Genomic DNA, 22,004 nt, shown 5'->3' on the forward strand with positions numbered 1-22,004 from the left:
ATGAGAATGAAAGCATCGCAAGAAACCTGCACGTGTCGGATGAATGTCTACCATATGTGTAACCTCTCAATCTTCTTATACCTCCTTAGCCCAGCAGTGGGAAATTTAGAAGCTGTTAATTTATGTTGAACAGATAGTGTTGTTGATTGATTAATATTTCATATCGGATAAAGCACTTCAACACGGGGACCCTATAATTTAAACGTTTGTCTTTATAACTAGTAAATTAAAAAGATACCTTATCTACCCTTCCAATAATTTGATTGCGTATAATTTAAAAACGTGCCTCTACCAAAATAAAAGCAAAGTTTTACATTAAAATATGAACGAATAAAGCTTTTATTGAATATTAGCATGATTTAAAAATCAATTGAATGGATTTATATCGATTTATAATAGATAGCATTCGCACGAATGAATACGATAATAATGATTTCATGCTATAAAGCCGTAGCCACTTATACAGCGTGTCTCAATGGCAATCACAATATTAAAAATGTAATTGTAAAAAGAAACAAATATTACGTTCATTCAACATTTTTAATTGTTTTATAGCAACATTGTGAAGGATAACGTTAAGCATGTAAAGATAAATAACACAATATATACGTAATTTTAATAAATATGATATTGTATTTATTTTCACATAAAAATAACATATAGTTTTTAAATAAATATTTCTATTCGTTACACAGTTCCATATGTACTTTCATAAAGTCCTTATGTACATCCGACTAGTGAAATATTCAATATGCGATGTTAAAATTTCGTATTGTCGTATGCACTTCGATTGTACAAAAGGTCGGAATCAAGTTGAAAACTATTGGTCGTTTCACTGCTATCTAATCTATATGAATTGCTTTTAGGGTTTCGTAAAAATAGGGCAAGTGGTAAATTGGACATTTTCATCTGTCTGTCATATATGTTTTAGTTATTATAGTTTCAGTCATATCTTAAAAAACTTACGTAAGTACCAATAACATGATATTCCTGAACTGACGCTACAGCATCATCTGAAGTCTGCATAAGACCCATCTCCTCATTAACATACAGCAGAGCTATCGTGTTTGAGCTCATTGGAATGGTCTCAGCGTATATGTTATAGCTATATATATGTACAATTGTATATATTTACTTTTTAGATAATTTTTAGTTAGGCTTTACATAAATTTAAGTTTAGTTAGTGTTTATTGATGATTTTTTGATAGAAAAAAAAAACGATACACACGTAAATCGTGTACATTGATATTCGATTACGTTTAAAATAAACTTTTAAAAAAAACCATGTAAGTTGTATAAACTGTAATTTTATTTTTTTCGATATATTGCAAGAATTATTTTACGGTTTGTATCATATTAGCATTAATTTTTAAATTAAATAAATAGGTTTATAGAAAAAGATAGCATTCACACGAATGAATATGTATAATAGTAATGTAGTAATAGTAATGGCTTAATGCGATAAATTTGTACACTTATACAGTGTGTCCCAAAAACATGGTCAATGTTATAATAGGAAACCTACTAATTAACTCGTTATAAAAATAAATATAATAGTATGAGATATCCCTCAATTAAAAGAGATTTGACAACTTCTGTGTTGTAAACACGGTATATATTGGTAATAAAATATTAGATTTACAATTTTGTATAATTTTTGACTCTTTTCAGAGTAAATAAAAATAATCTCAACGTATTTGTCTATTATGTCAAATGTATATAAAAAGTACATAGGCACTATTATAAAATTATCCCACAAATACGTTTGAAAGTATTTATTAAGTTTAAGTTTCTTTACTAACGTCTAAAGTTTCTGTATTGTAATGTTTTAGAGAAACGTTTCTATACGTAAAGTTGTCGCGAAATTATTTTGTACGTAACATTTTGTTGAAACGTTCTAGTAAATCGTTTTTAAATGTAACGTAAGAGAAAATGTATAAATATACGATAATATAATTATATATATAAACGTAGGAGAAACGATTTAGTGAAAAGTTTTAGTAAAATTATTTTACATGTAACGTTTCACTATGGTTATAGTTTAGGTTTAGATAAACGTTTACGTTTCCAAGTAAAGTTTTAGTAAAATATTTTTACATATAAAGCTTTAGAGAAAAGCTTCTGATGCAAATGTTTCAACACTCACATATAGTGATTGCAAGGTTTACTTTTTTAAATATTTTTTCGATTTATTGATTGAAGCGGCCCCAGCAGACATTTCTCACCTGAACGTGAAACGAAGTTATGACTGCACCAAATAGAATTTTCGAAATGCTATTACATTTTCCATTTACGATTGATTGGTAGGACGAACTCACCTCTGCCCTGAATTGTTGCGTGATTGTTTTGTGATACAATTTTATATTCGCCTGATTGGAATCGAATTTTGGGCGGGTTTTAAAACCTGTAATCGGTTTACTTGATAAGTTTTTTAGTATTTTTTGGTAATTATATTACATTTTGTTTTATTTAATGAATTAAATTATTGTAAATGAATCACTTGGTTTTGTGGTAAGAGTATTATTTACTCTACACATTCTACATCCCGGTTTCGCACGGGTAGAGTAACATACTATTTTTTTTAACATGGCTGGTCCGTACGCAGAATAACTTACAGTAGTTTCACCAACATTTTTGTATTGCGCAATATGTAAATATAAAAATATAATATGTAACCAAATGCTATTTATTTTTAAAATAAGATTATTTTAACATAATTATGTTGATGATAAAATTTCAAGTTTGAAATCGAAGGAGTATGTTAATTACTCTACATATATTTAATTACAATGTCCTCAAACACTAAGTATATTATAATTTATAATAAAGTACCTACATCCGTAAAATTTTTAATATATATTCTCTCATTATATGTAATTCAATTGTTAGTCTCTGAATTATATTGAACACACTCTCATACATATTTTGGAATAACGAAAAGGTTAACATAAGTAAGAATTGTGTCGGTATTTTCGTAGATATTTTTCACGATTCGTACAATATGTGTCCCCCGCGGTGTTGACAAGAGCGCTCTGTCGCTTTCCCGCGACGGTCAACAATACAGCCGGCAAACAAACCACCCTTCATATGAAATTTATTGAGCTACCGTCGAAATACAACATTTCTCGGAAAAACGCTTTTGGTACTGTGATAATTACTTTGGATTTCTTATTACTCGGCTGCCGTTTGTTATATTTTGTATAGATTCTAAACCATCATACAAAAATAATATTCCCAGCTACATAAAGATTTACACATGAAATATTTCTTGTTATTATTTATCCTAATAATTTTGTTATGTTTCATGTATTAAAAAAGGTAGTTATACAAAAATTCGTTCACTTTATTTTATATTACTTTTATAGCGAATGAAAAATTATAATTTATAAGTTAGCTAATACGACAACTTACGTAAAGTGGTCAAATTCCTAGTTTATAAGCTATATTTGAACTAAATGTTATCAAAGTTGACTTAGCTGTTTAGTCCATAAAACGTAACATATACTATTTACTTTCGCATTTATATTTTCGTGTGGTTTTATTTGAGTTTAAAGGCTTAATCAAATAGTAGTAAAAACAACTCTATACTTAAATAAATAAGTGCAAGTCTGAACGTGCGTCTTAATTGCTCGTATCACCGACGAGTGTTTCGAAGGATTCTCTAGAGCCACGTACGATGTTTGCAGCTAAATGAAATCAGTGCAAGGCTAATTCCCAAAGCACTCGGAACCCCTTCGAACTATCGCTGCTCGCCAAATGAACCTCGTAATGTCCGCTTTTCTACTGTAATTACGCACCCATTACCAACACTAATCTATCTAGCACCGTGATGCTGGTAAAGCAAATTTAGACTCTAGCCGAAGCAGATAACGTCCATTTTCAAAGAATTGTTAAAATATTGCCAGTATTGGTATAATTTTTTCACAAACTCGAAATAGTTCTTATTGCGTTAACCGTAAATCTAAAATCGTTGGTCATGCGTAACAACGTAACAGATTTATGTCTTGCGGGTAAAGATATAAAGTACATATTGGATTGCCGAGAGATGTATAGAGTAGGGTGTAGCTAGAGGCTCGAAGGAGTTAATGCGTGACGCACAAAAGACCAAATCACGACCCTCCCGACGTGGCCACGGCGTCAAAGAAGAAATTTGTATTCCAATTATGACGCCACAGACACCCGTCGATCAATATTGTTGGCCAGATTGAGGCCTTCTACATAAATTATACCGTAAAAAGATTTACAGCTAACTAAAACTACACGAGTTATTTGAATTAAAATACTTAGTATTGCTGTGTCCAAATTGAAGAGCAGGAACATCAAGCACAAGAAGCATAATATTTTATTTCCTATTATTAGCAGTTAGTTCATTTGATAGTGTAAGGATTAGTCAAAATGTTTAACAGTGTCAGTGTCTATAGTCTGATCAATGTTTATTGCTTATCTGCATTCTTATAATATAAGATGTATTTCAACGACATACATAAAAAGGTATACTGACAGTAGTCAGTGTATGAAAATAGCCGCAAGCGACATTTCTAATAAGTACCATAGTTTTCTCCAAGCCTTAAGAGCTCCCTCGAATAACATATATGTTCAAAGACAATGGTACGTCTACAACGGCAATAAAATGATAATAAATGGATAATTACTCCCGTTCACTGCATTACGATGCTGCCGAGAGTAGGGATGTACCGAATAGAGAACATGAGAAAGATATTTACTGTTATAGTCCTTATATTTAGGGACTTAAGAACCATAGAGATCAGTTTCCTTTAGATTCAGTTGAAATACCCTATACTATTAGCCATTTGATTGCAATTTCAGCCCCAATCTCGGATTCAATAAAGGTCACCCCGCAGATAAATTTTGACATATCTATTTGTTAAGACATACGATTATTGGTCGGTAATTGCTTTTGATCGTTTGGGGATAATTTAAGATGAAGCTGATTTTTTCTATGCTTTAGTTTTATCACATTGTACTTATTAATATTAGTAAAAAAGCAACAAAGTATTCTTTATTCAAATAAGCTCTTACGAGCACTTGAAATATTTTATAAGATAAATTAAATACAAAACTACTACAAGAATCCGGCAATATACTTATAATTATAATTATAATTAAAACTCATTCAATAATATATCCAACTCCAATTATTTCTATTTTAACGAGTTATATTTAAAGCTAGCTTTAGTGAGCTCAGATCAATTATTTAGTCAAACTTGATTTAGTAATAGTAATTATACTCACTCATAAACAATAGTGTGAATGAGTTATGAGTTTTTAGCATGAAGGCAAAATGAAGTCGAATATAATTGGTTATTAATATATTATAAGGTCAAAGTAAAATAGGTCTACTGATTTGTAAATATTTTTTTGCGGTTTTCACTCGGTCATAAATCAGGTATTAGAACATGTTAATATTTCCTAATCTAGATTTTTGTTACTTTTAAAACAAATTATTATTTACGTTTCCCTAAAAACCTGGTGAGATTGGTATATTTGTTCGATTTTTTATACTACCCCTATTTGTTGAGTCTGTTTGAGTAGCGCGGTTTGTCTTTGGGTGGGACCGATCAACCGTCGAGCAAACACTCTGTAATAACATTGTTTTATTGAAGCACAATTAAACGCATGTCAGGGAACACATCTCGCGTGACGTAATTGTTGGCACGTCACTATTGATGGCCTATGAATTGAAAGTGTTTCAAATAGTGTTTTTACAAAAGTATTATTTTTTTAAAAGATTTTTTTTATGTATATATTCTGTATCGTTCTTAAAATGTTTGTTGTTTTAAATATAATATGGAGCTTAATATTCCTTTTGAAATAATTTTGCAGGAGTCTTTGTGAAAATAATAATTTGTTTCAATATCTTTCAATATACTTAAATATTTTATAAAGCACGGAATTGTAGAAATATTTTCCTCGACCGCAAACCATTTTAAAAGTTTAAGCAAAGTATTGTTAAAATATTAGTTTTAATATATTTTGACGTATGACATAGCAAATTATAAGCGTCAACACTGCAATGGTTTAGGGGCTGCCAAGCGATGTAGAAGTCGCAGGTTCGATCCTAAGCTTACCTGTTCTCTTACAAAGGTGGTCTGTGTGAGATCAGTAAAAGCGATAAGACCGCTTTTGTGTGATTAATTTTTATTGCTGTTTCAATCTAAGTTTCTGTTCTTTACGTGTCCCGTAATTAACTATAAAATTAAAATTTGTTATATTTAGAAAGGATGATGATGTTGTCACACTTGGTTGCAATTTTAAAATCTTTTAAATAATTATTGAAAATTCACTGTCACTACTTAAATAATAGCATGTTGTTATGATTTCTTAGATGTTTTTAACTCTCTCATATTTTCAATATATCAAAAAACTTTGTAAAATTTATGTATGTCATATTATAACTATTGGTATTGATATACTTTCCGAGGTAGGATATTTGCTTAATAATATTAATGTAAATAATGGTAATATTACAAATGCTGAAGGAACTCTGTCTCTTTGTGATATATTTGATGAAATGGGTGACGCGAGCTTGAAACCCAAGGAAGAACATTGGCTACTTTTTTATACCTAACATCTATCACCTCACGCTGGTGAAGTAGTAGGCGAAAACTACATATATAATTGATAACGTTTGCAACAATGTGTGATGTTTGTCTATCGAAAAAATAAAATGAAAATAATACACATTCTGTTCCAGATTATCGTGTAAAACTAGTTGCGTGATAAAATGTCGCGTGGTTAGTAGTGTCTTGTAAATGGTATTCTTAGGTGCCTTGGCTTCGTGTTTACTTCAGGGCATGCATATTTAAATTAATCTTAATTTATTTCACTATCCGTAAAAAAAAATTAACAGTAATATTGAGGGATTTTACGTTATTTTTGTCGTATCAAAATAAATTTAAAGCGTTTTATTTTAAGTAGTATTTGATCGCGGTGTCGTCGTGTATCAAATCAGTCTGACCCATAATAACGGCTTTTGTATTGAATTTCAGATCAGTCTACATACGAAGCGTCTAGTGAGAAATAGAAAGAAATAAAAAAGTATATGTAATAGAAGCATAATAAAAAACGAGTCTGAGAGTCAGGATTACGCTTGTACTAGAAATGGGAACTTAGTTTATATTTGTTTCACTTGGTTGTGAAAAAAATAGTTTTTATTGTTATTAAATGTATTAATAAGCTTTTAAAGATTTATTCAACAATCAGACAATTTACAATTTTATAATAGAATAGTAACAATAATGACGAAATAACGAAATTTCCGCAAAATTTTCGCAACAACGAAAATGAAACCGAAATTGAAGAAATATACGGGGAAAGTATAAATAGAAGCCATGATCCCTATAGTCTGGCCGCATGTAATCCGACCCGGCTGGCGTCAAGAGTCACGCGGCTGACACGCGCAAACACACGGTAATGTCTAATGAAATGGAGAACTGACGGCTGTCACGCTTGTTTTAAGTAAAATGGTCTTTAGATTTATATTATTTGCTATAAGTTCTTTAAACTGTTCTTAGCCACGACTACGAACCAATTTAAAAAGTTTCGATATACCAAAATGAATTAAAATCATTTGGATTCTGTACTGAATACTGGTTTATTCGTTTATTATATTTAATTAACGATTTATATACGTGTTACCCTTAAAATAATATGTTTGGACTTAACGGTCCAAGGGCCGAGGACAAATAAATGTGCTCCCAAGGTAACTGACCGTGTACAATAAACATCCCGAGTGTTTGTCCAGGACGACTTTGCAAATCTATGAAAGAAAATATTTTAGTTCGTTACACAATTCTTTCCTTAACGTTTTGTGCAAACTCCTCAATATATTTTTTTATATGAGTTAATACTAACATCTTAGACAACAAATAAATTTAATTATTTATTTAATTTATATGATAATATTGTAGGCAATATTTTTATAAATGTTATTTCTTCAAATAGCAAAAATATATTAGAAGAACTTTGACCAAACACTTTTGATAAGAGCTGAGACACAATAAATTCAAATGATACAGTGGCTCGGAAAAGTAATAGCTCTTAGTCGAAAAGAACCGGCGAAAGAATTTCAGCGTTTTTTATTTTATCTAGCTCAATAAGTGATGAAATTCCGGGAGATTTCAAAATCAAAATATCATTATAGTATACTTTTGTAAGCTGTCATATAACATCATTGTTCTTCATTAAATGTTAACCTACCAGTAGTTCGAAATGTAGATTCAGAGAAGAACTGGCATGGTACTAAGTGCGTACTCTTTTCCAACAATTAAATTGCAAAGTTAAAAATAACTTTAAGTTAGTTAAAAGATTAAATGAAATTAAATAATTATAACACAATCCAGTCTGAAAATTAAAAATAACATACTAACTCCATCCTTTTTTATGATTTGTGATTAAATAGATTTTTTATGTAATTTGCATCGTTTAGTAATGATTTTGTAAAAAAGAAATTAAAAAGATTTGCAATTTTTTTGTAGAAATGAACATCTTGCCCCATTAAAGGTTTATTGACTTTGCGCAGTCGGAACTTGGCGTTGTTAACTTACCTTACTTTTTGTATTTATAAAGTGATTACCATTGATTCCAACACCGCCATTTTGTGTATAATGCCCCAAACCTATTATTATATGGTGGGTGTTTTTATTTACAAAAGTTTAAAGTTACCATATATATAGAAATTATCTTATTTGACTTTAGTTTTTGTACAATGCATTGTTTATAATACATAAAAATAAATTAAAAATAAATTTACTGACCTGGTTGACGCAGATGTGTGTGAGCGTCTAACGTCGATTTCGACATAGCTGATAATGAATTGCTGCCATATCCTGCAAAGAAATATCTTTATATATAAAATAGTAACGACTTGGCGGTAGGGCTTTGTACAAGTCCGTTTGTATAGGTAACAACCACTCAAACCGCCGATCAGCAATACTCAGTATTGTTGTGTTCCGGTTTGAAAGGAGCCAGGCACAAGGGACATAACAACTTAATTCCCAAGATCGGTGGCTCGTTGGAGATGTAAGGGAAGGTTAATATTTCTTACATAGCCAATGTCTATGGGTGGCGATGAACACTATCAATTGCTAGTCTATCTACTTATTTTTAATTAAAATATACCTCTATTTGCTAAAAAACTAAAGATATCATAACAACGCTCCTTTTAATTTTCCTGATCAGTGATAATTTTAAGCTACACACATTGTAAGTAACTTTAATAAACAGGAAACGTTAAACATTTATTAACCGATGTAGGCAAAAAAAACCTTACGTAACAGCCTGTGAATGTCCCACAGCTGGGCTAAAGGCCTACTTTCCTCTTTTCGAGGAGAAGGTTTTGATCTTATTCCACCACGCTGCTCCAATGCGGGTTGGTGGAATACACATGTGGCAGAATTTCAGTAAAATTAGACACATGCAGGTTTCCTCACGATGTTTTCCCTCACCGTAAAGCACGAGATGAATTATAATCACAAATTAAGCATATGAAAATTCAGTGGTGCTTGCCCGGGTTTGAACCCACGGTCATCGGTTAAGAGTGGTAAGAATGCGTGACGTTCTTACCACTGGTCCATCTCGGCTCAAAACAAAACCTTAGATCTACATATTCCATGTGATTTGTTAAGTTCTGCTATATTATGCGCTCGAAAAAGTTCTTGATTAATTTATCTCCATTAATAATACAAAACTATTCCACTACTCTAAATATATCCACGTACATTTTACTTCCAAAGTTCCAGTAACAATATAGCTGATGTTTTAAGCGCCATTTTTTTACGAATCCATAATGAATACCATAGACTATTGTTAAAGATCTTGACCAATGATATATCAAAGCTATTTGTTTCTATTTATTCTATAGTCGTGTAAAATAAGTGTGTGTTATTGATTGCTAGGAAACAACTTATATACTTGGTATAATAAAATGTTTAGATTAAGATACTTATAATTATAGTTGACCTGAATTGATTATCTTTAATATCAGAAATGGGAAGGAAAAATTGACATATTTGAGAATTACTGTTTGTCATAATAATTGCAATGAGTACAATTTTTGTAATATCGATTGTACGTGGACATTGACGTAATTTTATTGTATAAGATAGACAGGATGGCCCAGTGGTTAGAACACGTGAATCTTAACCGATGATTGCAGGTCTAAGCTCGTCATGCGTGGTGCAGCAAGGCTTGAAACTTTTTCCTCGAGAGATGAGGCCCAAGCCCAGCAATGGACATTAAAAGATATTATCTTTCCATGTCACATTTTATCACCAGTGTCGCATTTTATAGCGACTAGATGAATGGTTCCAAGTTTACGTATCAAATTGGTATAAACACTTATATCTTTCTTAATTTTAGCAGTGCAATGTTAAAGGTCTTTTAAAGCAATAAAATCAATAAAGTCTGAGAAAATCACTTTAAGTAAACACAAACTCCACTCCAGCTTGTTGAAAGCAATATTCAATATGTGTTGGCAAAGTTAGACAAGCCTGTATCTAGATGTTACTATCAAGCAAGTTCTCTAGTTCAGATATCAGAATAATTTCTGACAGCACTATCGTGCTTAAGTTTCTGTCGGCCTTTGTTTGTATGTCAAAGAGTAAGCTTCCTACATAAGTTTGATTGTGATAGTGTTATTGTGAGTGGGACTGGTTCGATAGTGTCACGAAGGAACCATGCGATCCCATGCAAACAGTTCTGTAACGTTGCAATAATTTTTAGTCAAAAAAAAACAATATTATTTATGTATACAACGGATAACAAGCGTATAAAAGTAATCGACAATTATCATTGAAGTAGATATTCGGGAGCTAAACTGTAACTTTTTTTAGAATCTGCGTTAATAGTAATAAAGTGCTTGTCTTCTTTTTTCGAATATCAGTTTACTGGTGATAGATAAGAGTATCATAATGTAGCTATACAAGCAAAACAACTACGATTAGTAAAACCAAAGTTACGTAATTACACAGTATATCGATACAAGTACATTATGTGTGTGTGAGGTATTTTAAAGGTACATGTAAATATAAGAAGACGATCCCTCGCTGTTCTTAACGTTTACTAAAGTTATTATTAGTATATTTAATATAACTATTGTTGTGTATTTAATACACGTGTTGAAAATCAATCCTTTCCACAATCCAACTCCGGACTTTATTATCAGATTCTCGTCACCAATTGTATATGGGACTCGTCAAACCAATCAAACGCGTCTAAGCTGTAGGGGAATAGTAGTAGCCACTGAATGGTTCTGATGAATCCAAGGCTCCAGACAATGAACGTCAATTATCAATGTCACGAGTAATTGTCATCCTTATCGAGACATTGCTTGTTAGTATGTGTTTATATATGTATATATCTTTTGACGTCTTGAATATATTACATAATACTATAACACTAATTTAATAACCATTCATTAAAATAAAAATTTTAAAAATAAAAATCTAAAAACGTTGGTTGAAATAGTACAAAGTTGTAAATAAAATAGGAATATTATATTTTCAACAGTAATTGATTCAGCCAGTGATGTCCGTGAAGAAAATTGTTTGATAATTAGCGGGACCACCTCATCAGCGGGCCCGGGGCGATCGAATCTGTGTAGATAATATTGCCTATTTGTTCCAGGGGGTTGACAGCGCCGTGAGCTATGTAAGCTCTTGATATTTCAATTTGTACTCTGAGAGCCACCACCGAGGTTCCATTTTAGATTGCAAGCCGTAGATCAAGGATTATAGTCTCTTTGAAGCTTTCAATAGGATTTCACGCGTTGTTAGTGTTAGAGCAACATTGTGGAAACTCCTTTTGATTTCGGGTATATTTTTGATTCCATGTTCCACGGCTCTTTGATTTTTAGGGCGCTGATAGTGACATTGTTAGGGAAGATTCACGTGACGATCAAGAAAACACGTTTAAATATATAAAAAAATATGATATGATAATAAAATCGTTTCATAGGCTTTTATGATTGTGTTATTTATGTCTTGACGCCAAAATTTTCACATAATTATTTTCTGACGAGAATGTGTAAGTAAATTTGTGAAAAACAAATTATTTACGAAATTTTGCATACCTTTGTGCATATGATGAGAATGTTACAATGTGTGTGGATTGATATAGGGACGATTAGGTGAACATCGAATCGAAAGGCGAATAATCTTTAATTTTGAAAATTATGGAATCATACATGTCGACCTAGTTTTGACTGCGAGGTCACATTACTTGCAACAATAGATTATTTCGGTATTAACCCAATTTAATTAATCTTAATGAGTTTTTATAATACAACATAACACACACATTTTTTGAGGTATTTTAAAAATGAATATTATGCTTAGTTTGGTATATATATTAATAAAACATTTGATAACATATTATGTAGGTGCGTACTCGTAGCTATTTTTAAATTGACATCCTGTAAAAATTGTATGTATTTGTGAAACCAATCATTGAAGAATTAAATAGAAACATCCAAAACTATACGTGAGTCACGAAGCCCAATTAATCTCTCTGAAGTTAGGAAAATATTAAGCAAATCATAGCTCAGAAAAACTTTACGGGCTTTAATTATATACGGCAATAAAAATAATTATTGGAGTCTGCGAGTCTGAATTCGGTGAATTTATTAAAATTTTTTTTACCCTCCTGGACTAAATATAATCCCATAACTTTGACCTCTATCGTTCCATTGTACATAGAAAACGTTATACATGCGACACTATCCCCCGCTGTTTGTTCGTCACAGCACTATCGCCGTCGGCATCAATCACTCGAAACACGATCCTCGTGTCTTACTTTACTTCAAAATCTTAGTTATATTCTAACGTATAGATTACATACTAGCTTTGTTTTTCGTTACGAAAAAAATAGATATTAAGATATTGTGTTAATTTTTTCAATATGTTGTACTGTTTAATATTACAAACTCGTATGTAAATTAATATATCTCTGAAGTGTTGTGATGTGACGTGTGCAAAGCAAATTAGCCTACGGCTTCCGACATCACCCGCAAAACACGAGATCAAAGGGCGGTCGTCTAAACTATTCGGTAGAAGGAACGGGATCTGCCTCTTTGTCACCCCTCAGAACGGTTGACAGAACAAAGCCTGTTGAAAGCTAGATCTTGTAAAAATCCTCATCTATACTTTAATTCATCTGTACTAATATTATAAAGAGGTAAAGTTTGTGAGGTTGTATAGGGTAATCTCTCGATCTACTTAACCAATTTTGAAAATTCTTTTACCAATAGAAAGCTACATTAGTTGTAAGTGTTATAGGTTATATATTAACCCGAAAAATGAAAAGCCTTTTTTGTGGTAGTCCAATTTGCAAAGTTGGTCGGAGAAAAAACGTTTCGTTTTCGTTCGGCCGTCTTAACGAACGCTTCGTTAAAATAAAATTATGAGAAATATATGATGGAGTTATAGAAAAAAGTTGTAGAGCTTAATAAATATATAATAGTAATAATGCTTATAAAAAGTTATCGACAGAATGTGTCTAACTTTTATATTTAAGTCACAAAAAGTAGTTTTTTTATATTAAAAAAAATTTAAATCATTAGGTCATGTTTATTGGTCATATTATCAACAATAATTGTTGTTGAATTCTTATCAAAAAAGTAAACTTATCGTCTCAAGTTTTTAAAACAAAAGACTTTTCCTTTTATTGCATTTAATTTGGACCAATGGTTAAAGAGATGATACGACATAGGTATGGAGCCGCGACCGTGTCGTAATCTATTGAGTATTAATTCTATATTCGGTTTTTTTTTCATATACAACACGGTCAATCTATTTAAAAATAAATTGCTTTATTACCAAGGAAATTTTATTTCGATAAAATTCATCTTTTACACTTTGTTTTTTGGTTGCATAGCTTAAAATATAATTTATATATCAAATACGCGAGACAATTTTATTAATGTTCGGCTAGCCGATCACAAGTAAAAATGTTTACCGCCCAACGAAGTGGGCACGGGTAAGCTAGTTTTATAATAAATCTGTTGTGTTTGTAAAACTCAAAATATGTTTAATTTTTATTAATATAAATATCAGTAGACTAAAGTAAACTAAAGTTTCTTGGATTTAAGTATATTTAAATATTTCGTATAATATTAATATACCAATTTCGAAAGCGACAAAAACATTACGATTTTCATTTTAAATCACAATCATCCGTCTAATAATATACACTTAGAATACGTATAGCTCTCGTTTTCGCTTCACGGCACGCAAAACAATAGGGCGCTTATGGTTTCCCTCTCCCAAAGCGACTTTTCCTCTATATTCCATCTCTTTCACACTCACAGTAAATTACGTACAATAGAAGAGCGTAGAGAACGGCGGGCAAATGCCACTCTCAGTTAATTTTCGAAGCCGCCGCTAGCTTCGTCTCCTTTCAGCGCACCCTGCTTCAAAATATCGGTTTATTTTTAAAGTCTCCATTCGCAGATTCTTACTTCGTGCATAGCTTAACGTTTTTTATTAAAATATCCTTCTTTTATTGCATTCGGTTTTATCAATGAAAATTTTTTATCGAAGCTAAGAAAGAAAATATTTTAATTTACTATTTTAAAACATATGTTATAAATAGTTTCGACTTGAGGCTTTACCCACGTGTGAGTGAGAGAGCTGTTAAGTACCCTATGTCCTTCTCTATACCTCTGATAACGTATGCAAAAGTTTATGATGAGTAGTTAATTCATTATTAATAATATTAGCATAGTTAGGATACGTAATATTTTTGAACATTGACGATGACTATGTAAATATAAGGATGTTTAAAATAATAAGAGCAAAATGCAAATGAGAATTATTAATAACTATTCAAAAGTAAGGGAGTTATTAGGGGCGTCACCTCACAAATCTCGGTTAACGAATATCGTTTAGTTTAAATAAAGTTGTAGCCAGCTTACTTATAATTCATTTCGAAATAGTCTCGAGGGACGCTGTGTCGGAGGTCATTGGGGATTTATTAAAATAACGTTCGATAAGTAAGCTAATTTTTTTTAAGTGGTATATCTTTTTATTATATTTTTACTTATTAATTTAATTATAGTATATATATGAAATACTAGAAAGAAAGAAAATAAGGAGCTAATTTCCTAATTTTTTATGTATTTTTTTACTCTTTCCATTTTTTTTAAATAGCTACATCAGTAATTTTGAAATAGAAGCAGCTTGTAAATGATATATATCAATTTTTCTTTATCGCATGCTCGTTGTCGAGTGCTTCCATAATAGTATTGAATATAATAGCTCCCTGGGGTGAGGCTAAGTCGTTTGTAACTATTGTCCGGGGGCATTAAGCCGTCACGGGCCGACGCGACTACGCGACGCTCTCTTGGACTGTATTATATTGACTTAAATTTATACTGCTATGTCATCGTGAATATTATTAATCATAAGTTAATAAGTCTTTTATTATTTTGATAGATAAGTATTTTATTGAAATTTAATTTTAAATATATATTTTTAACACGATATGCTTAATTAAATATATTTATAATTGACTTTGTGTCCTATGTATAAAATTAACGCGTATTTTCTTTAAAAACAAAAAAAAAAAATCCTTAGAAAAATAGTAATATCAAAAATAAATAATCGCAAATCACATGTCTTTGCGAAAGACTGACTATGTTCGACCCACTCCACATATGTTTTACCTAGAAGCCGCAATACTTAGTTTTTTGTGTTCCGCTTTGATGGGTGAGTGAGCTAGTGTAACTACATGCACAAGGGATTTTAGGGAGAGGAACATTTTAGTGTTTAAGGCAAGGGCCGTGATGAAACGTTTCGAGTTCAAACCTGGGCAAGCACTACTGAATATCCATGTGTTTAAAATGTGTTTATAATTCATCTCTTTCTCGGCGGCTTTCCGACAAAAATGAGAGAAGGCCTCAACCCAGCAGTGGGACATTAACAGGCTTCACCTTACCTACTTCACCTAATTTTACTAAGGGCGTAGTCGAATGTAACAATATATGTGAAGAAATGTATACATATATAACGTTTTCACATATACATATCAAGTCAAGAAATTGTCTAGGTAACAAAGGATCGTGGCAGCGAAGCGTGCAAAGATAATGCCTCCCCATATTCTCGCTGCGTATAACGATAATCATCATATTGCGTCACTTACCGAAATATTGTAAATGTCAATCAAAGAATTAAGTTTGCATTGTCGTTCGGAACACGACGCGTGTCGGCCGCACGTCAGACGATCGGGCCAGCGTTACATTATAGATCCCCTCTGTTTTGATTTCGAGGCGTAAAAAATTTATAGTAACGAAATATTACATCGAATATTAGCACGCAATCGAATTCTTACGGACGAAATGCTGTGCTTACATGTTAATTGTACAATTTTCGTAAAGGTTTTGTTAACTGGATTAACTGGATCTTAATGTCGCGGTTTCACATCTTTCAGGGGTTTAATTTGTAATTATTGTAATTACGTGCTCTGTAAAGGTCGCAAAAATATCGCGAGGATCTACATTGGACGGATAAGTATTAGTCACGTGTGTCCAAATCTGACGCACACTGATGTAGCGTTCATGCATCGTTCCTTAAAGGAGAGCAGGCTTTTGTCAAGCTGTGGGCTTGTCCATATATGATAAGATTGAAATGCATGTCTGTCATTTCAAAATAAATGACGTTTTTAAAGAAAATACGGCTATTTGGCATTTTGATTTTCAAACAGTCAGAGCCGTTGATATTGTTTGGTTTAAGGATTTTTCGTTACTACAGGTTATGTCACGGTATATATATAAAATATATTTAAAAATTTTATTTTACAAGATCAATTTTTAAATATAAAATGTAATGACATTAATTCGATTTGAGATTCTTATTTTCCATAAGAATTTTATAATTAATTTACAACGTCAAGATTATTTATTTAAACTTACTAGTCTACAACAATATGTACCCAACATTGTAAGTTCATAAATAAAGCCCGAATAGGTACTTATTTAAAATGACAATATTGCAATAATATAAATTTCACTTTGGTAATATGACGAGTAGCATATATGGAATAAGCGCAAATAATAATGTTACAGATAGTTCACCCTAAAGTGGAAGTGAAGCTTTGTACCTGATTTATCAATAAGGATTAGCTTAATAAGCTTATATATTATATAGTTTAACGGTCATGCTATAAAAAACATTTTTATGTTAAATATATGTAGGCAAACTGGCATCTTATGAACTAACGATAAGATGCCGTTAACTTTGTTACATTGTCATTATCCTTTTGAGCCGGAACACAACAATACTAAGTATTATTTCTTGGAAGTAGTATCTATGACGAGTGGGTGGTTTCTTCTCTCTAAAATCTTAACTTCTCATAAAAATAAACTGATAACCATTATTATAATGAAAGTATCTTTTGACTCACCTTGCGCAGCCTGTGACGTTGCATGTGTAGACCACGAACTTTTATAAGACGCATCTGAAAATAATAAGATTAATTAAAATTTTAATTTAAAAAAATAAAAATGCGTCTTATTTTTTTGTTTATATTTTTTAAAGGACCATTCGGTTGAATAAAAAATATTAGTAAATTAGTATATTTATTAAAACAGTAACAAGATTAAGTTGTTTGCACTATGCTGCATTGGAAAACTTTTATTTTGGAAAACATAGTAATAATAATACTAATAATTATGTCCTCCAGATTACGGCCACGGCGGCCAATCTCAAGATAGATTAACCAACTACGCAGGAGATATTATAGTGCACAAGTGTGTGTGCGCAAACACTGGTGCACTCTCTATTCCTTAACTCTCATAATCCGATGGGACGGAAATCCGACACGACCGGAAAGAGTTCAAGCGCAGGACCAACGGCTTTACGTGCTTTCCGAGGCACGGGAGTGTTCACACTTCCAACTTCCAGGCTCCGGGCTGCTATGAGAATTTTCTGATAGAAAAACCTTTTATTGGCCCGACCTGGGAATTGAACCCAGGACCTCCGGGTCTGTGGTCTTATATCAAGCCACTAGACCAACGAGGCAGTCAGTGGAAAACATAGTATTCAGTTGATGACGTATTTTAATTTCAAATAACATCCCCGAACAACATCTTATCGATTCGCATAGTATAACCTTTTAGTAATAATATATAACCTTTTAGTATTTGACAAGGGTGATTATTGAATAATGATAATAATTATGACTATTTTATGTTGATTATATGATACGTTTATATATATATATATATTTTATAGAATAGGAAGGTGGACGAGCATATGGGCCACCTAATGGTAAGTGGTCACCAAACGCCCTTAGACATTGGCATTGTAAGAAATGTCAACCATCGCTTATACAGCCAATGCGCCACCAACCTTGGGAACTAAGATTTTATGTCCCTTGTGCCTGTAATTACACTGGCTCACTCACCCTTCAAACCGGAACACAACAATAACAAGTATTGCTGTTTTGCGGTAGAATATCTGATGAGTGTTATAATTAAATATTTATATATTGCATCATTATTTATAGGCCATGAGACATGATATAATCTTTAGTAAAATTTTACCGACCCGACTAATCAGGCGAATAGCAAGTATTTGTAACTCTCTGTAACTAAAATCTAGCTTTTGTTATACTATATTTAAGTATTCCAAAGAATGGTTCCTCCAAAATGTTAGTTTTAAAAAATCATATAAAGGAATGCTATTTTTTTTGACAACTGACTTAAACTTTTTTAAACGGCACCGCAAAATAAGCGGATCCAAGACAGAGGTGTTATCGCTTTTATATCGAAAACAAACGACAAGCAATTCGGCGTCTATGAAAGTATGAAAAGCGCATGTACAAATACAAAGATAATAACGTCCATGACGCCGTGTGTAAATAGCCTTAGGCTCGCCTGGGAGTTTGTAATCGAGAGGATCATATCTAGCTTTTTCTTTAATCTGTCTGATTCCGGTTACGGAGGCTATTCTCAACGGAATCTGTATGTAAGCGCAATTACATATTAAATCTCTATTGCCTCAATCTCATAAACTGAATGGATGAAATTAAGATATAAATAATAATAAATTAAGAGATTACATAAGTACGGAGCCAAATGCTTTACATGCTTTCTAAGACGGAATATTGTAAATTTCACGTCACCGGCATGCTATAGAGAATTACATAAAAAATGGCGATCTACAGTTTTATAAGCTATAAATTATAAAATTGGTGGAAGATAGTATAACACTGGTGGTAGAGCTTTGTGCAAGCTCGTCTGGGTATCAGGTACCACTGATGAGTGATCATCAGATATTCTACCGCAAAACAGCAGTACTTGGTATTGTTGTGTTCCGGTTTGAAGGGTGAGTGAGCCAGTGTAGTTACAGGCACAAGGGACATAACATCTTAGTTCCCAAGGTTGGTGGCGTATTGGTGATATAAGCGATGGTTAACATTTCTTACAATGCCAATGTCTATGGGCATTGGTGACCACTTACCATCAGGTGGCCTATATGCTCGTCCGCCTTCCTATTCTAAAAAAAAAATGAGACTAACGAGCTTTTTCACAAAGACGATAAATACAGGTCAAGTCAACATTATGTATGTAACCAAAACTATGATCTTAAATCACTATCTATATCACAAAATTCAGCTTTTTAATATTCTTAAAATATTAATATATAATATAACATATATATTTACATATTACATTATAAATTTGCGCTAGTAAAAATGTATTAATTTTGAAATAATCACGCACAACTTGTAGTAGATGATTGTACGATACCATATAGTATGGTACATGTAAGGGTCTTAATTCAATCGGATGAAAGCTAACGAATAAATGTAAATATTAAAATATAACTATTAAGCAAAAAATATATTCCAAAAGAAGTATCACTCGTTCAAATCTGCATTTAATCAATAAACTAAAAAAATGTACGCAATAAATACTACGAGTTCCCGTAGACAATGCTACGCTTATATGCTACGTAAATGTAGCTTGAATTGCATTGTATGTTAAATATTTACATTTTACAATTATTTATTCTTTGATTACTATACAAATTGTTTATTTTCGACCAATTAAAGGCGATGACCCCTTTTTCTATAAATGTTACTCGAAAACTTATTTATATAACAATGTTTTTAAGTTCATACATGTATTTTGTTTAAATAATTGTAGTTGCAGTTACCGTTACCTTTAAATATTTTATTTACCGCCAATATGCTTATATCATACAAAGAAATAAGTTTTCATTTGAATAAGATTTAGTAACTACTTACTAAATCTTATTTAAATTATTGATGACTACTCATCAATAATTTTTAAACACGATGCTGATATTAAGCTTTATTTTCAAGAATAAATAATCCATAAAATCAACTTGAGTGGTACATTTGTAATCTGAAAAATAAAACTGTGTAATAATGTTAAACACTTGCCAATACGTGCTAATGATTAAAATAAACAGACCAGGCAACTGAACGCGTCAATGTGTTTACATTTATAAATTAAATAAGTAGACTTCCGTAATTGTTTGTTCGATGCACAGCGTTTAAATTTGCTTAACAAATTTTTACGTATTTAATGGTATTTACTGCTGAATGTAGACTTGCAAATAGTAAAACGCGAATAAAGTATAAAAGAACTTTGATGATCTCTCCAAAAACGTTTGGAGTATAATTATGTAGCGACGTAAAGAATTTGAAACATAAATAGGAATGTGTTATATTCAAAAAACGTCTCGAGCTCTTGCTATTTACGTTAAAACCCTCTCTAACCAAGATAGCTGAAAAGGAGACTATGTGAAAAGAGACGGTGATTAAGGGATGAAGCTATTCTGCTATCATTATGTCCTTTGGAAGTGCTATAATCGGGGTAGAGTGGCAAGTTTTAAAGGAACCTTGAAGTTTAAATGGGCGTATTAACGCCTTTTCGGTACACATTTGACACTTCACTTTAAAATGCATGTTTTGCTATTTTCTGTGAGTAACAGAACGAACGTATTGTTACGTAAAAAAATGTATTCTTAATATATTCGTTATCATATCCAATGTTTTTTTTTTATTGGAATAAATACAGATCGGTATTTTTAATAAATCAGAGTATTTTATATTATATTACCGAATTGTAATTATGAAAATAAAAGTAGAATTAGTCTATATACTTATACAATGTTAGTTCAAAGTGAAGTCAAGATTCATGACTTATTTTAAATTAATTTGGTGATGAAAAGGGCTATATAACATCAAGGCTGTTAAAACTGAAACTATAAATACCGATATCAATAAAAATACCAGTAGTAGTTCGGTACATAAGTAAATATTTTTAACACTATAATATTTAGTACTGACAATATTTTATTTAAATTTGAAGGAAAAGAATTTATTTAATTTAGTAGCTACAATATTGCTATTAAGTAATAGCCTAAGATAATCAGTAACAACTGATTGGGACTGAGTTAGCATCCCACTGCGTAATGATTAGCTGTTATTAGTTAGATAATAAAAATATTTGTGTTTTATAATTGTTTAACAGACACTTTCATGCAAATGTCAATTTATTACATGAATTCTACATATAAATGGTTAGACAAGTCAATGAAATGCTTGTCCAGTACTTGTTCCTAAACCATTGATCCGATTATGATGAAATTTTAATCAGCTTCTTTGAATACGACCGAAAATTTTCAGCCCAAAAAAGCAAAAAAAAATCGTAGTATGTTAATCCTTCAATATAAAAGTTTTATTTTGACCTAAATCTACCCGCGTTGGGCCGGGGCGAAATTCTAAATAAATAAAAAGTAGCACTAATCATAACAAATTACACTAATCTAACCTAACTTAACTCTACGTATTTGAGTAGCTAAATTAAGTACTTTTATTTCAATTAGCTAATCGTATGCAATTTTTTTATAGAATGATAATAAAATATTTAATTAAAATGACAGTGATCAGAGTTAAGTTTAAAAAAAGCTTATTTATTTTCTACACACAATAATCTTAATCCCATTTAAATA

At 31.5% G+C, this 22,004-nt stretch overlaps 1 protein-coding gene across 2 annotated transcripts in view; it reads right to left on the minus strand.

The window, feature by feature from the left end:
• The window catches only part of LOC126780325 (DNA-binding protein D-ETS-3), an 80,178-nt gene that overhangs the window by 18,165 nt on the left and 40,009 nt on the right, over window positions 1-22,004 (minus strand). For both annotated transcript variants that reach the window (XM_050504708.1, XM_050504709.1), the window contains exons 4-5: window positions 17,419-17,472; window positions 8,778-8,849 (exon numbers count right to left, since the gene is read on the minus strand). In XM_050504708.1, the coding sequence (XP_050360665.1) occupies window positions 8,778-8,849; window positions 17,419-17,472 (126 nt within the window). The remainder of the gene's footprint in view (window positions 1-8,777; window positions 8,850-17,418; window positions 17,473-22,004) is intronic.

The sequence above is a fragment of the Nymphalis io genome, chromosome Z, assembly GCF_905147045.1.
Source record: "Nymphalis io chromosome Z, ilAglIoxx1.1, whole genome shotgun sequence".
Lineage (NCBI taxonomy): Eukaryota > Metazoa > Arthropoda > Insecta > Lepidoptera > Nymphalidae > Nymphalis > Nymphalis io.